At 37.8% G+C, this 16,139-nt stretch overlaps 1 protein-coding gene across 11 annotated transcripts in view; it reads right to left on the reverse strand.

Annotated features, from left to right (window-relative positions):
* Window positions 1–407: 407 nt before the first annotated feature.
* The window catches only part of RPS6KA3 (ribosomal protein S6 kinase A3), a 116,113-nt gene continuing 100,381 nt past the window's right edge, over window positions 408–16,139 (reverse strand). For all 11 annotated transcript variants that reach the window (XM_045875752.3, XM_064573864.1, XM_064573862.1 and 8 more), the window contains 4 exons: window positions 12,952–13,028; window positions 12,293–12,410; window positions 6,487–6,627; window positions 408–5,843 (listed from right to left, as the gene is read on the reverse strand). In XM_045875752.3, coding sequence (XP_045731708.1) covers window positions 5,721–5,843; window positions 6,487–6,627; window positions 12,293–12,410; window positions 12,952–13,028 — 459 coding nt within the window. In that variant the 3' untranslated portion in view covers window positions 408–5,720. The remainder of the gene's footprint in view (window positions 5,844–6,486; window positions 6,628–12,292; window positions 12,411–12,951; window positions 13,029–16,139) is intronic.

A 16,139-nucleotide genomic window follows, 5' to 3' on the forward strand; every position in this document is an offset into this window, starting at 1 on the left:
TTGTTTAAGCAATGTCTCCACATTGCTCAGAAGGAAACTCGTCCTTTAATTCTGAGTCCAAAATGTACCATAATGAGGAAGAGCAACGGTATTTTGGAGTTAAGTCTGATAATTTTGGACGTCTCCAAGAAAAGATTATTTCACCTATGCCTGGTGATCACTCTGTATCCTTTGAATCATTAATCACGTTTGGTATTGGGTTAAAGATCAATGACTCATGTGAGTCTGATGTGACACTCTTTGGGCTAACCAAGACTTTGCATACAAAAATTATCTTGCACTTCTTAACTCAGAAATGTTCCCGTTTTAAGTTCTATCAACCCAGTTTGATAAATTTATAATTTGGATAGAATTTGACATTATGAAGGATTATCATATAATTGAAATAACCTGATAAATGACATACATGCATTTATTTGAAATTTTATTATATAAATTTTCTTTTTTTTTTAAAGATTACAAAACCTGTTCTGTGACAGGAATACAAGCAATATTGTTCCAGGATTATTCATGGATACATCTGAAAGAGCTTAGATTACACATTAATAGTATGATTTGAAAACTTCCCAGATTAAACTCTTAAGTAAAACAATTTAAAGTATTCAGTGATAATTAATCCTTTACAAGCATTTCATAATTATGGCAGCAGTGCCAAGCATCTGATGCAATTTAACCACCAATAAAAGGTACAATACATAGGAACTCATGATATGGTACCTTGGGCTTCTGGCATGCCTTACTAGAGAGAAACTAGTATAAAGTAAGATCATGTATAATAGTAGAAAAATATTTGTGATTTTTTTTCTTTTTTAAAAACTGTTTAAGTAGTTGCCCACCCCATTCCCACCCAAGGCCAAAAATGCAAAATAATTACATCCCTTAGGTGTACACCTTCCCTTTTGCTTAGGGTAAGAGTTAAGATAAACCTAATACATGTACACAATTTTAAGAATTAAAAACTCATCACCCATAATTATTAAGGATGCTAAGGAATGGCAATTAAAAAAAAAAAAGCTTTAGATGATAAACTACACTTAGAGAAACACAAACCAAAACCTTTATCCTTATACCCTTGCTTTGTATTTAAAAGTTCTACTTTACACACTTGTTTGAAAAACTCAGTATACAGTTCATTCAGTACTATAGTGATACTAGGAGTAAAGATTTTCACTTCAATTATTGAACTAATCTACTTAGAGAGACTATTACAGAGACTCTCCTCTCACATACGTTTACACATATTGTACTCAAATGGTATGTGCTCTAAAAGAGGTTTTCTTGAGGTTTGCATCTCTGAACCTAGTCTCTAAATTTTCCTTTCCACTAATCTCTATTCAATGTCATATACTTTGCTAGTTGCTCTGGGAGAAGTCATGGACATTTAAACAGCTTATCATGCACTTCAAGGTTATATGGCAAAATAATGAGGAAAGTGCCGTAAGAGGTAGGAAGTAGACTCTCATCCCAACCCTTGGTATGCCCTGTTATGAACAGTTAAAAGACTAGAATCAAAGTGGTAAATGTGAGACTGACAGTAATACAAGGCTTAAGAAAATTAAGTCGACTTAATTACTAGAATTCTTTGAGAACACTCAGTCACATTGGAACCAGTTACAAGTCACTTGACCACACAAAATACAGCAGTGTCAGAAGTACATAAAGCACACTGTAGATACAAATTCTTCTTGGCCATCCATATTTAGGTATTATCATTCTGTAGATTCTTCACTAGAAAAAGTGGTTAAGCGTAGCTCTGCAGAATACCACAGTCCCAAGAAAGCAAATTTCATTCCTTCATTAATTGGTCTCCACCAATGGTCACTTGGGGAAACCAGCAAAATATAAGCAATCTGGAGGTGAAAAGAGGACTATTTTCACTGAAATATAAATACTGAGTTAAGTCAACTTATCTGTGAATTAAATAAAACTCAATGTATACATCTAGTGTGAGTCACATGGAGCTGGACCTTTCAGAGGGACAGAACTCTAGGACTAGATCGGAACCTTTTGGTTTAAGCACCGAGGGTCAACCATGGAACCCATCGTATTTCTTAAACACAGAAAACAGACCTTTTCTAACTCTTTACATTCCTGAGATACCTGTCCTAATGCCTTCACAAATCTCATAAATGCTTGATACCACTATGAGAATTTTCTCTATAAAATATGGTAAAGCAAGCTGAAAAATTTTCCATCATTTATAAAGGCCAGGAAGTAGAGAATATCAAAGCCCTGTTGAGATATGTATTGCTGACTTCCATGGTGATTAAGTACATCTATACCAAGGCTCCCAAATCTTAAATGTTTCTCTGCTCTCATCCCAGGCTGGACCTGCCCCAGTTCCTTTCCAACCCAATCCATTCTGCTTACTCACGAAGCCCTTGCACCCCCCTCCCCCTTCAAATCTTTCCTGGGCTGAGGGTGCAGGGAACAGCAAACAGGCCAGCCCCACCTCTCATAATGTCCCCTGGCCCCAAAAGCAACTACTTCTTAAAATTAGGTGGGAAATGGCTGATCCAAACCCATACTTTGCAGCCTACCACATGTGAAATGTGAATCTCTACTGCATACACACACCCCCTCCAGACACTCACTAAGTGACTTTTCCCCACACATTAGCCTGGCAGCATCTTGATTCTGTGCCTTGTCAAAATCATTACATTTTTGCATTTTTGGGGTTGCTTGTGAATAAATGAATCCGTATTAAATCTGTTAAAGGTCTACCGTACTTAGAAAAAAAGACATCTCTATAAATTAGAAGCTGAAATGACTTACATAAAAAATTAAAAGGACAAAAACTTACCTTAACATCATCACTTGAAAGGGAAGATACAAAACACGTGGTAGTGTAATCCATATTTTTCAGCATGTGCTTGGAAAAGTTAAATGCAATCTACCATTCTAGATATTATTTTGGATTATAGGATAAGAGGAGGTTTGTAAAAGTGGCCTGATGGTTTAGTTCTTTCTTTCCCATTGAAATAATCTTTAAGACTGAACTAAAACCTTCTGGGAGAAGCCCTGGTAACTAGGGGAACTAAATGGTGAAGGGCCCAGTGGAGCTGGACTCAGTAATTAATGGAAAGGTAAACCCAGGGCAAGCATTACACAATTGTTGGCCAAGTTTGTCTGCCATAAGTCAAAGGCAATAGGAACACCAGGACCACAGATGAAATAAATTAAGCTCACGAACTGCATTTTAGGCAGCAAAAGCCTTCAGTTTTGTGAACATACGACTTGCTTTTCTCCAATAAAATTGGCAGCTGGAGTAGGCAAAGAAGGCAGTATCTTTGAAAGCAATAAACTTGCCATTCATCTACCAGTAGAGTATTGTCCTAAGAAATATGTATTTTTTTTTTTGAACAACTCTGCTCCTGGTTGGGTATTAATATGAAGGGAAGGCAGCATGGTGTTATGAGGGAAAAAAACTGAATGGGAAGTTAAGGATTCTAGTCTTTGCTTTGGGTCTTAGGTACTTTACATGCAATATGAGAGTTATTTAGATAATTTATTATCTAAATTAGATAAGTTATTTAGATAATAAATTATATAGATAATTTATAAGGATTTACACATTTACTTCTGGTTCTAAGACTCTGATGGACAAAACACCTAAGCAATTATGGAATAGCATCAGTGTCCAAAATTTGACTTTTTTTTTTTTTTTGCTCAGAGTTACATTAACATTTTAAAAGTGACAAGAATTTGGGATGGTCATGGTTTGAAACACTGAATAGAGGAGAGAGAGAAAGAAAGAAAAAATGTTTTCTTTACAGGCAATGGGAAGCAGTTTTTGATAGTTAGCATTCATATACTCAAGAATTTTAATAAAACTTTCTCCATCTAGATCTCCTGCATCCTTCTTCCTATACATTTTTTTATTTAGAAGATAAACTTACATTTGATTTCTATGCAATAATCATTTTGTGTCACTTAAGCAAAGTGAATGTTATAGATTTTCCCTTTCTCTTTAGTTGCATAGAGGAGAAATTAAGGAATAATAAGTGGCTTCTAAGACATTTAACTAAAGTACGCTTTCTTGGCTTTGTACTCTCAAAGAAAGATTTAAAGCTTCGGGCAGGTAAAAAGACTTCTGATATAAATGGCTCAGTACATGGCTAAGAGATCTGTTGGGCACATTGTTGATGAGGTTAAGTTAAATCACTTTTTCCTTGTTCATGTTTTTCATATTACATATCAATGTCTACTAGGTAGCTCGACTAAAATGCAGGTAATAATGGATACAAAAGTTTCTTTAATCAAATAGAATTGTGGAAACTACCCAAATTAGATGTGGGTAATGAATACTGTAATCTAAGCAGACCCAGTGACCACTATGAAAGCTGATCATTTCTGAAGTTAAAGGAAGCATTATATGGCTATAAATTATCAGAAGGAATTCAGAAAACACTCAATGGTGAACATTCACTTAGGCTACTTGAGCTATGATTTCAGGTGAGAACAGATACTGTTTGATCAAGAATGTTTTATTCCCTCGAATAAGAAAGTTTAAATCCAATTTCATAGAGAGGCTGGTGGCCTTTATTACATTCAAATTAGTGTTTAATATAGAGCATTGTAATGGGATAGAACTCATTATGATTTACCTTTTTTCCAAAAAAGCATACTTTTCTTGCAGGTATACAAGAACAGGTATCCTGTTATTCATACGCTAAATTCTGCAATTTGATCTATTTAAACATGAAAGATCTAATGGGACTTGAATGACCTGTTGTTAAATTTTCCTTCGCCAATATCTTCACCATAACTCTTAAAGGCCTTTGATGTATATTGGCAAAATCCCCAATTATATGCCAAATACTAAGTATGGATACTATTCAAGATCAAAAGTGCAAGAACTACTTCCTTAATTAAGGAAAAAAGAACCGTAAGGAGTTGCAACGTATACGGACTAACTTCATAGGTGTACTCTTGATGTCATGCCACACACACGTGATAACTTTCTCTACCATAACAGCTCTCTAAGTTAGTCTGACAAAGCACCTGACTTTAAGAAACAAATGAACGAACCAGTGAAACAGACATGGGGAAAGATATATACATTTTGGAAGTATTACATTCAACAGCTGTTCCACAATCTGGCCATTTTTAGGGCTGTCCAACAATACTGTTAATCCAGGTGAACTATTTAACCCGATTTAATAGTCAATTGGTTAATAATAATAGATTCCAAGTTAAACAAAGCATGTATACATTAAAGAAAGCAGTACAGAAATGTACTGTATATGAACTGTTTACAAAAACATACAAAATGTTGGATGGCACAAGGGATACAGTGCTAATAGAAACGGATTGTTTAAGCTAAGTGCTTAACATAAACTGTCCATCCCTATAACTAACAAAGAATATTTCAGGGACATGAAATATTTCCTATAAAAATAATGCTATATGGTGTAGAGTACTTTATTCAGTGTATTTTTAGGTGGTATTCATATGTTCATTATTCTTGTTGATTCAGTGAATATGTCTTCATCACGTTTCCATTTTCATTTCACCCGAAGCTCCAGGAAAATCTAACTTGCTAACAATCATTTAAAGCGAGAAGAGACGGAAGCAGGAGCAGCAGCAGGAGCAGCAGCATTATGGGTACCAGCTGGGACAGTGTGTGCTTGCAGGTGTCTCTCAGGTATGCGCTACCTGTCGCCAGAACTTGTGCTATCAGCTTACACCATGGTACCAAAGAGCTCACTGAGGTCACTTCACAGGGCTGTGGAGGTGATTTTTTTAATACCTCTCCGCTGAGCAAGAGTAGAGCGGCCTACTGGTTCCAAAACTGGCGACTGATTACGGTTTAAAGCAGAATATGTAGCTGCCATAGCACCCTGAAAACAGGAAAGAGAGGTCACAACACAAATGACAATGGCTAGTCACAAGTACACAGAATATGAAATGCCGACTTTTTCCCCCCCTAGATAATTTCTTCATATGGAAATGTATATACATTTAACTGGGCTTATAATGAAAATAACCGTACTGGTCAAACGCTCTGATTTAACTAAAATTAAAGAGGCAAACGTGGGAGGCTGAACTTGGAGATGAGAAAGGACAGGGATGGGCTTATAACAAGCAGGCCTCACTTTACTCAGGACTATTCAACTTTTTGTTTCTTTGCAATACTTTAACACGAGAGGTGGCAAAGCATGCTCTTTTGGAACCTGTTTTGCCACTGCTGACAACCTCAGAGTTTGCTCTGGGTTTTGCGTAGGAAAGCAAAGTATACACAAAAGTTAGGAAATCCATAGGCCTACGTGATTGATAAATGCAGAAGTCATTCTTAAACTAGTTTTATTATATTTTGGTGTGCTTTGACTTTTTCTTTTCTAAACCGCTCATTGTAAGAGAATCTCACTTGAGGAAATGGATGCCGGCTGAGCGAAAGGGAAAAAGGTGCTGTGGGCATGGAGAGGGAGGCTCACAGTGTTCTGGAGGACATGCAGAAAACAGTGCCTGAATGGGGCAGCTCACCTTGACTAGATGGGGTGCGTCCTGTCTGTTTAGTTGGTATTGTGGCAGTTGGTCCCAGTGGACGATCCAAGGATGTCTGAGCACAAGGGCAGCAGTCAGTCTCTGATGAGGATCCACATGAAGCATCTTTGACACCAGGTCCTGTAAAGGGAAGAAGAAGAAGAATAAAACAAGCTTAAACTTTTGTTTGTTTTTCTATAGCACTTGATACTGGTCAGCATTCTTCCTTAGCTTTTATGACACTATTTTTTCCTGGTACCAAACCTTGAGGTTCAAAGCAATTTGGTCAACATGACAATTTTTCTTGTTTTTTTTAAAGATTTATTTTAGAGAGAGTGAGCGAGAGAGACAGAGAGAGAGAACTGCAAGTGAGCATGAGCAGGGGGAGAGGCAGCGAAAGAGAGAGAGAGGGAGAGAATCTCAAGTATACTCCCCGACATGGGGCTCAATCCCACGACTCTGAGATCATGACCTGAGGTGAAATGAAGAGTCATACGCTTAACTGACTGAGCCACCTCGGTGCCCCCAACATGGCAATTTCTTTGCGGGGAAAAAAAAAAGGCAAAAACCTAAGTCTCTGTTTTCTCCTCCCTGAGTAACAGTAATTTTGGTGCATTACAAAGAGTAAATTTACCACATTTATGTATCTTTAAGTACTTTGGCTCCTTTTTCACTGAGATATTCTGGTTTTTCTACACTTTTGTAGGTTTATTTCTAAGTAATTTTTTGTGCTGCTGGTAATAATGAAAAGCAGAACATAACTGTCCCAATAATAGGAATTTAACTGGAGAGCTCCAAATGCCCCCTCCAAAAGATTAGAGTTCTTTTTTTTTTTAAGGTAGGCTCCATGTCCAACGTGGGGCTTGAACTCACAACCCCAAGATCAAGAGTCACATGCTCCACCGACTGAGCCAGCCAGGTGCCCCAGATTTTTATTTTTCCACTTCATGGGCATCACACAGGCATTATTAAAAAAAAAAATCAGAAATACAGAGAAGCAAAAAGAACATGAAGAACGCCCAGAATCCCACTCTTCCAAAGAAAATGCTTTCTATCTATCCAAATGCTTTCCTATGCATGTGATCCATATAATTGCTAGATAGTTTTATACTCTCTAAAATAACAACAGTTGTGGGGCGCCTGGGTGGCTCAGTTGGTTAAGCGACTGCCTTCGGCTCAGGTCATGATCCTGGAGTCCCGGGATCGAGTCCCATGTCGGGCTCCCTGCTCAGCAGAGAGTCTGCCTCTCTCTCTGACCCTCCCCCCTCTCATGCTCTCTATCTCATTCTCTCTCTCATATAAATAAATAAAATCTTTAAAAAAAAACAACAACAACAGTTGTGACTTATAAAAGCCATCTACAACTTGTTTAATTTTTCATTCAAAATATAGCTATTGAGTATCTATTAAAGGCCAGGTATTCTGCTAGGCATTGGGTATTTAGCAGTGAACAAGATAGAAATGAACTCTGACCTCATGAAGCTTTCAGCCCAGTGAGGGAGAAACAAAGAATCAATTACAAAGCAAACAATAAGTTCTTTGATGGGATGAATAAAGAGGTATAGCTAGAGGAACACAAAGAGACAGTGACCTGAACAGGATGGGGTGGCTTAGAAGCGACTTCTTTAGAGGAATGTTAGATCTGAAGGATGAGCAGTAGATGGATTAGAGAAGGGGAGGAGGAAACAGAGCAATTCAGGGAGATAGAGCAGAGTGTGTTTAGAGGAAAGCCTTCAGGGACGAGAACATGCCACAATTAAGGAACTAAAAGGAGTGCAGTGAGGCTGTAACAAAAAATGCCAAGTAGAACATGGCAGCAGATAAGTGGGAAAGGCGAGAAGGGACCAGACCATGAAGGCCCTGGTAAGCTACATTAGCAAATCTGGACTTTGTCTGCAGGTAAGAAATTATTCAAAGCAAAGGAGTGATACAGTCAGGTTTGTACTTTAGAGAGCTTACGCTCACTAAGTGTGGAGGAAAATGGATCGGAGGGTGCAAGCCTGAAGACTCCAATTTGAGACTCGTGAGAGATGATGGCTTCAGGGAAGTATAAGAGACGGAGAAATATGGATGGTATTGAGGTACTTAAGAGAAAGAACCAACAGAACCTGGTCGCTGACTGGTACTGGGAATTGAGGAGATGTTATTCCAAGTATTCCTCTGCTGTTATTTACAGTTTCTTATTTTTAGTTATCATTAACAACTAAGAACAGGAACAAGCTACGGAACAGAATTAGAAATAAAAAGTGAAACAATCAGGAACTCCCCTTCCAAATTCTTAAAGTGGGAAAATGTGCTTCCAGGATATAAAAGGTTGCAAAACTGCCCAGGGGCATAACAAAACGCTATTCCTTCCATAGGTCTCATCACTCTGCTCAGATAAGCTCATTCGTGCTCATGGCTTTAGCTACTACAGATGATGACAACTCCTAACTCCACTGTCCACCCAAGACTCCTCTCCTAAGATCTGCATCCATATAGCCAGTTGCCTAATGGACATACATCTCTTAATTATATATCACAGTCGCATTTCAAATTCTTCATGTCCAAATCTGTAATCATCACTCCTTTCAAAACCATTTCTTTTGTATTCCACATCTTGGTGAAGGACACCACTACCGACTTATTTGCCTGAGATGGAAATGTGGACTACACGCTTACTATCTGCTTCTCCCTTGCTTCTTTTTTCCTTAAAGATTTCTTTATTTATTTTGAGAGAGAGAGAGAGAGAGAGCGAGTGAGATAATCTCAAGCAGACTCCGTGCTCAGCACGGAGCCCAATGTGGGCCCTGAGATCATGACCTGAGCCGAAACCAAGAGTCAGGCGCTTAACCAACTATGCCACTCAGGTGCCATTCCTTTGCTTCTTATGTCCATTTAACTACTGAGTCTATTTTGCCCCCTAAATTTCTCTTTCATTTGCCTCAAATCCTGCTACAACTGCTCTAGTTTAGGTCTTCATCATTTGTGACCTGAAATATTGTAAAACCTTACAAATAAAACTACCCTTAATATTAGGTCAGTGAGGACTGAATGAAATAATATAGGTATATGTGTTAGCACAGTCCTTGGCACATAAGTGCCCAGTGAATTGTAGCGATGGTACTGTTCTTCTCAAAGCCACATATGACACATATGGCCCATATGACTGATGACATTCACATGTGCCACTTGCTCTTGAGGCAACACATCAGACTGATAGAACTCTCCCTCCCAATTTTGTGGGTATTCACTGTACCATATAATGCTTGTAATCTCAAGTCTTAACTCGACAAATTAGCAAAAGTTATCAGTAATAACGTGATATTTATAAGAAAGGCTGTGAGTTAGATCCAATTTTTTTGTGCTCTATTTTCATCTCATCCTCAGCTATCTTTCTCTTTCATTCAAAAAAGCATACTGGAATGCAAGTCAATGAGAACCAAATTATCAAAATTAAAGCAAGTTAAGGTTATCTCTATAATTTATTTAAAAAAGAGGCAATGGGTAAGCTCCGATACTTTACATGGTGACATTACTTAATAAGTCTCACAACTGATCATGACAATTTCTGGCAGACTCCAGAGATAAGAATTACTGCTCTACAGAACAAACTTGAAAAAGGAAAATCTGATCACTATAATGCTTAATATTTTTCAACAGTTCTCCAATACCTAGAATAAACCTGAAATCCTGAGCATAATCTACAAAGCCTTTTATAATTTGGGTTCATCAGCTACCTTCTCATGTGTACCCTGTACTAGTCACAACAAACTGTGCACAGCAACCTGGAGGCATTCTGCCATTTTCAGGCTGTCCTGACCACAAAGAGCATGTGCTGCTCCCTCAGCCTGGGATGGAATACATCCTTCTGCTCCCTAAAGCTGCCAGGAAAATCCCTTCACTGCTTCTGGAAAGCTTCCTGGAAATCTTTCTGACCGAGCACCATCTGTGAACTTCTTTAACACAGAAAATGTACCACTGTAACAGCACACGTGACACTCTACTGTATACTTCTGGCCATCTCCCAACTAGACTATGAGCTTCCTGAGATCAGGAATTCTATCTCAGTCACATCTTTGATCCCTAGACCCTCACATATTAAGCATGTTGTAGGTGCTTAATACATGGATTAAAAAGAAATCCCAGAAAAAATCAATCATCTGGTTTAAGAAATATTGTTAAAAAAAGGGGAAAGGCTAACATTTCATTTTAAATCAGTTACAAAGCCAAATATCATCTATGCAGACATTAAATTAGTTAACAGAGGCTTCATGTCTATGCCAAAAGTATCAACCTACATTTTTGACATACCCTATTTACTTATGCAATCATCTCAACTTGGGCTTCCATCTCTAAGAGAAATCAGCAAGCACTTTTACCAGTATATATCTTCTTTATCTCCTCTACGTTTTGCCTTATTCAGAAGTGGAAAACTTTGCTTTTCTTTTTCGAATTTTTAAGATTTTCCCTCTTGTTTTTACAAGAGCATTTTCTATGAATAAAGTAAAACTAGAACAGAGTTGGAAATCAAGTCTGCCAAAGGATTGCAGATCTTCCAGTGAGAAAGGCTTTTCAAATGGATTTCAAGCAGACACTATAAAACTATACTACCATTTACTGTGAAAAAGATAAGGCCCTTTTCTACATAATATGGACCAAAAATAGAACATGGTGCAGTTATTCTAGGGAATAAGGGCTTTGGAACCAACTGCTTAGTTTGAAGCACCCACATGCTCCCTGTATGTAACCATGGACAAATTCACACAAAAATTCTGCCCTTGGTTTCCTTCTGTGAAATGGGGATACTACCACCTATTTTACAGGGTTTGGAAGAGGATTAAATCTTTTTTTAAAATTTTTAAAAATTTATTATTTATTTGACAGAGAGAGAGACAGCGAGGGAGGGAACACAAGCAGGGGGAGTGGGAGAGGGAGAAGCAGGCTTCCCACTGAGCAGGGAGCCCGACGCGGGGCTCGATCCCAGGACCCCGGGATCATGACCTGAGCTGAAGGCAGACGCTTAACAACTAAGCCACCCAGGCATCCCTGGAAGAGGATTAGATGGGATGATTTAGGTGAGGTCCAGTGTGAGGCACAGAACACACAAATCATGAAGATTACCGCCATTATTATTATTATGGTTAACAGATTTATATATTTTTTCTCCCAAATTTTTATTTAAATTCTAGTTAGTTAACATATAGTGTAATATTGGTTTCAGGAGCAGAATTTAGTGGTTCATCACTTACATATAACATCCAATGCTCCTCACAACAAATGCCATCCTTAACACCCATCACCCATCTAGCCCATCCCCTGCCCATCCCTCCATCAACCCTGAGTTTGTTCTCTCTCGTTAAGAGTCTCTTATACCACCATTATTATTCATCATGTTTGTGAGTAAGTAGTTTTAGATGTATAGGTAATAAAGCCAAACCAATACCTTCTGGGAAACAAAATAATTGGTCCATTTTTGAGTTCAAGTTATTTGGTAACATCACTTCAAAGTAATACTTCATAAACAAAAGTTTGTAACTATTATTTTTTTCTCACCAGGGATTATGAAAAATTATTTTCTCAAAAGCTTATAATAGGGGGCGCCTGGGTGGCTCAGTTGGTTAAGCGACTGCCTTCAGCTCAGGTCATGATCCTGGAGTCCCAGGATTGAGTCCCGCATCGGGCTCCCTGCTCGGCAGGGAGTCTGCTTCTCCCTCTGACCCTCCTCCCTCTCATGCTCTCTCTCTCTCATTCTCTCTCTCAAATAAATAAATAAATAAATCTTTAAAAAAAAAAAAAAAAGCTTATAATAGGAAGCCATACTTACCTTTGCTGTGTCTGAAACAGAATTCCAGTAACCACCACTGAGTGAGAATTTTCCGCTGCCTATCCGTGCCAATATTTCCTCTGGTGTATCATCAGGGCCATTTGCAAATGGAGTGTAACTAATTTATAATGAAATTAAAATGTTAATGAATAAAATTTCTTTTTTGGTTGGTAATCTTCCCATTTATTTGCAGTGTTCAAGAGTACTCCGGGTAATTAAATTAATGTAATACTTTACTGAAATCTCCTAAAGTAAAAAATATCAACATCATGAAGCTCCATTAAGCACCAGGTCAAGGTATAAGCTATGAAATATTAATTAGACTTAATATATACTATAAATATTTTAAGATATGACACATAAGAATAGAATATTTAAAAACAGTGTATGTTTACAACATAAGAGTACAAAAGAGATATGGAAAAAATCAAGTTAAGACCTTAAAACATTAACAAATGGTACATTAAAGAAAATCAGTAATGATACAGTTATAAATGTGGTGCATATATATATATATACACACAGAGAGATACACACACAGGACTACATTATTAGATAACATGAGAAAACATGAAAAGAAAGACATTACAACACAGAGATTAAAAAAAAATAGAAAAAAATATTGATGGATAAATGCTTACAACATATGGTCCACTCACCCAGTAAGCATTGTATAGAGGAGGACACCAAGACTCCATATATCACAAGCAGCATCATAGCCTTGTCGTTTTAAAACCTAGAAAAAGTAAAAATTAGTATTAACATACTACTGTTTAGAGATTTGAATAGGCTGTGAAATGCACTATCTTCTAAATCAATGTATTTAAGAAAAACCTCAAAAGAACATGGTTAACAAACAAGGCAATATATTAATCCTATTCTATAACATTCTACAACTCATAATTCATATATATATATATAAATTTGATTTTGGTATTTGAATTAGCATTTATTGAGTGATGCCATGGCAGACAGAGGACTATAAAATAAAATGAAGGTAAGTTTCTTTTTCTCCCCCCACTGCTTCCCTCTAAGTTTCTTATTTATTTATTTATTTATTTATTTATTTATTTATTTATTTATTTATTTAATTTTTTTTTTTTTTAAAGATTTTATTTATTTATTTGACAGAGAGAGACACAGCGAGAGAGGGAACACAAGCAGGGGGAGTGGGAGAGGGAGAAGCAGGCTTCCTGCGGAGCAGGGAGCCCGATGCGGGGCTCGATCCCAGGACCCTGGGATCATGACCTGAGCCGAAGGCAGACGCTTAACGACTGAGCCACCCAGGCACCCCTAAGTTTCTTATTTAAATGAATTTATATTCATTTTGTATGAGGTTGCAGAAGTGGTTACATAAAACAGTAGTTTTAGGAACACATAAAAGTACAAACAATATAATGAAAAATTACACTTTTACATATATAAAATATGATTCACTTGAGCACTGAGTAATCACCAACTATTATCAGGCATGAACAGTGATAAATACAAAACACTCTTGTTTCCTTAAGAAAATTAGACTATGGCAGGGGAAATAAACATATAGTTAATAAAGCAACATATTATAACAAAATTATGCCTAAAGTGGTATAGGTATAAAGATGAGGAAACAATTCATTCATTTTTGTTTTTAAAGATTTATTTATTTTAGAAAGAGAGAGCGAGAGCAAGAGTGAGTGCGGGGGAGGGGGAGAGGGAGAGAGAATCTCGAGAAGACTCCCCGCTGAGCATGGAGCCTGACATGGGACTCGATCCTATGACCCTGAGATAATGACCTGAGCCGAAGTCAACAGTTGGACACTTAACCGACTGAGCCACCCAGGTGCCCCAAAACAATTCATTCTTGATATGGAGAGAGAAGGAAGGCTACGGGGCAGCCTGCTTGTACTGGGCCTATAAGTAAGAATTCAGGAGGCAAAGGGAGGAGGTAGAGGAGAGCAGAGGACACTCCAAGAACAGAGGCAAGAGAGCAGAGCATGCTTAAGGACAGGCAAGGATTCAGTGTGGCCAGATGTCCAGGTAAGGGATACCAGAGAGAACAAAGAAGGGCTTTTATAAATATCTTAAGGATTTTTCCTGCAGGCAATCTGTGGTCATTGAAGCATTAAACAGGGAAATAAAATAAGTAGATGGGTATACCAAAAGGATAACTCAAGGTATAGAGGAAATGCTGGCAAGAAGACAAACTGGAAACAAGGCCATCTGATAGGAGGCAATTTGTAGCAAACTAAGTGAAAGGCTATGAGGAACCACACTAAGGCAGGACATGGAGAGAAAAAGATGTAATGATAAAATAGGAAGGACTTAGTAGAGCTGGGATGTATGGGATAAGGGAAAAGGGGTCTAAAATATTCAGGAATCAGAATGGAAAGGGTTTGGTGACTGACCGGATGTAGAGAAATGATGGAGAAGGAGGATTTCAGGAGGACTTCCAAATTTTAACTTGAACGACTAAGTGGTGAATCTGAGACAAAGAGTTAAAAGGTCAAGTCTAAGGATAGTTTAATCATGGAAGATTTCCTGAAGAATATGAATTTAGAGGCTTTGAAGCAAAAAAGGTTTTGAAGCAAAAAACATTTGAAACAAAAAACATTAGGTTTTGAAGCAAAAAACATTCCAACATGCCAAGGCAAAACAGCTACATGGTGATTTCCAGAAGCAGATTGCTTGTCTGAAGCAGGAAAGAGGAAAAATGAGATGGCTAGATGAAGTGACCATGCTTGGACACCAATATGTGTGAGAAGCTGTGGCTATATGGACAAACAAGCAAAAAGTCTGTCCCTCATTAGTTCTAGTCCCACCAGGAGAACAGGTGCAAGTAGTCTTTTTAAAAGCATTATTTTATACCTCAAAAGTAACAAAATTACAAAAAGTTTGGAAAATAGAGGGGGGAAATCCAGCTCTACAATCCAATTGTCCTAGCATTACCAACTGTTACCATTTTTTGGTGAAATATCTAACGGTAAAAGCAGAGACTTTGCAGCCATATTACCTGGGCTCAAATCTCAATCTGACCTCAAATTACATAACCTCTCACTGTGCACCTGGTTTCCTGTAAAACTCAAAGAGTAAAAGGTCTCACTTCACATAGTTATAAGAGAAAAAATTATTATATGTAAACTCTATTTGTGAGGATGAAATCAGCTAATACATGTGACTGGCACAGAAGCTTGATATTAGGGTTAACTATTATTTATTACATAGTTCACAGTTACATTTTTTTTTAACATAGTGATAATAAAAAGGCAAGAAATCTTGAAGGCAAAACAGTGGACTTTAGATTTGCTACAATGGGGAACCAAAATTTCTTAGGAAAAGAAGCAACTTGATCACAGCAGTGCTTGAAGACTTCAGTAAGTCGATGGCTCTTCTGTGGAATGATCACAGAACCAGAGAGGGAGCAGGGTGCAGCCAGGCTGTGGCAGTCATTTGGGCTGTGGTGAAGGAAGCAGGGGCTAGGATGGCAGTTCTGTGAAAAGAAGAACCTCAAACTGGTTTCAGGGGATAACAGAGATGGTACCTAGTTACGTAGCTAAAGACAAGAAGAGACCATGATGCTTTAGCCTCAGAAATACAGGAAGATGGTGACAAAACCAGGAAATTAGAAGGATATTAGGAAAGGATGAGAATAAACTAGTTTCCATTTAATTCCATGTGCTCACAGCACAAAAGTGTCAGTGATAGCAGACCGCTACAGATGTGTGATTATGTAGAAGACAGAAGGTAGAGCAACAAAAGGACTGTAGTGGACTAAGTAGTAGGGGGCTGAGGACAGGATGAATTACCATCAGAAGAAAAAGGGTTGACATTTTAATTATTTGTTCAGTAAGTCTTCAATGGAAAAACT

This window comes from Mirounga angustirostris, unplaced genomic scaffold (genome assembly GCF_029215605.1).
Source record: "Mirounga angustirostris isolate CCGP_5_RB_7025 unplaced genomic scaffold, mMirAng1.0.hap1 SCAF_11, whole genome shotgun sequence".
In the NCBI taxonomy this organism is placed as follows: Eukaryota; Metazoa; Chordata; class Mammalia; order Carnivora; family Phocidae; genus Mirounga; species Mirounga angustirostris.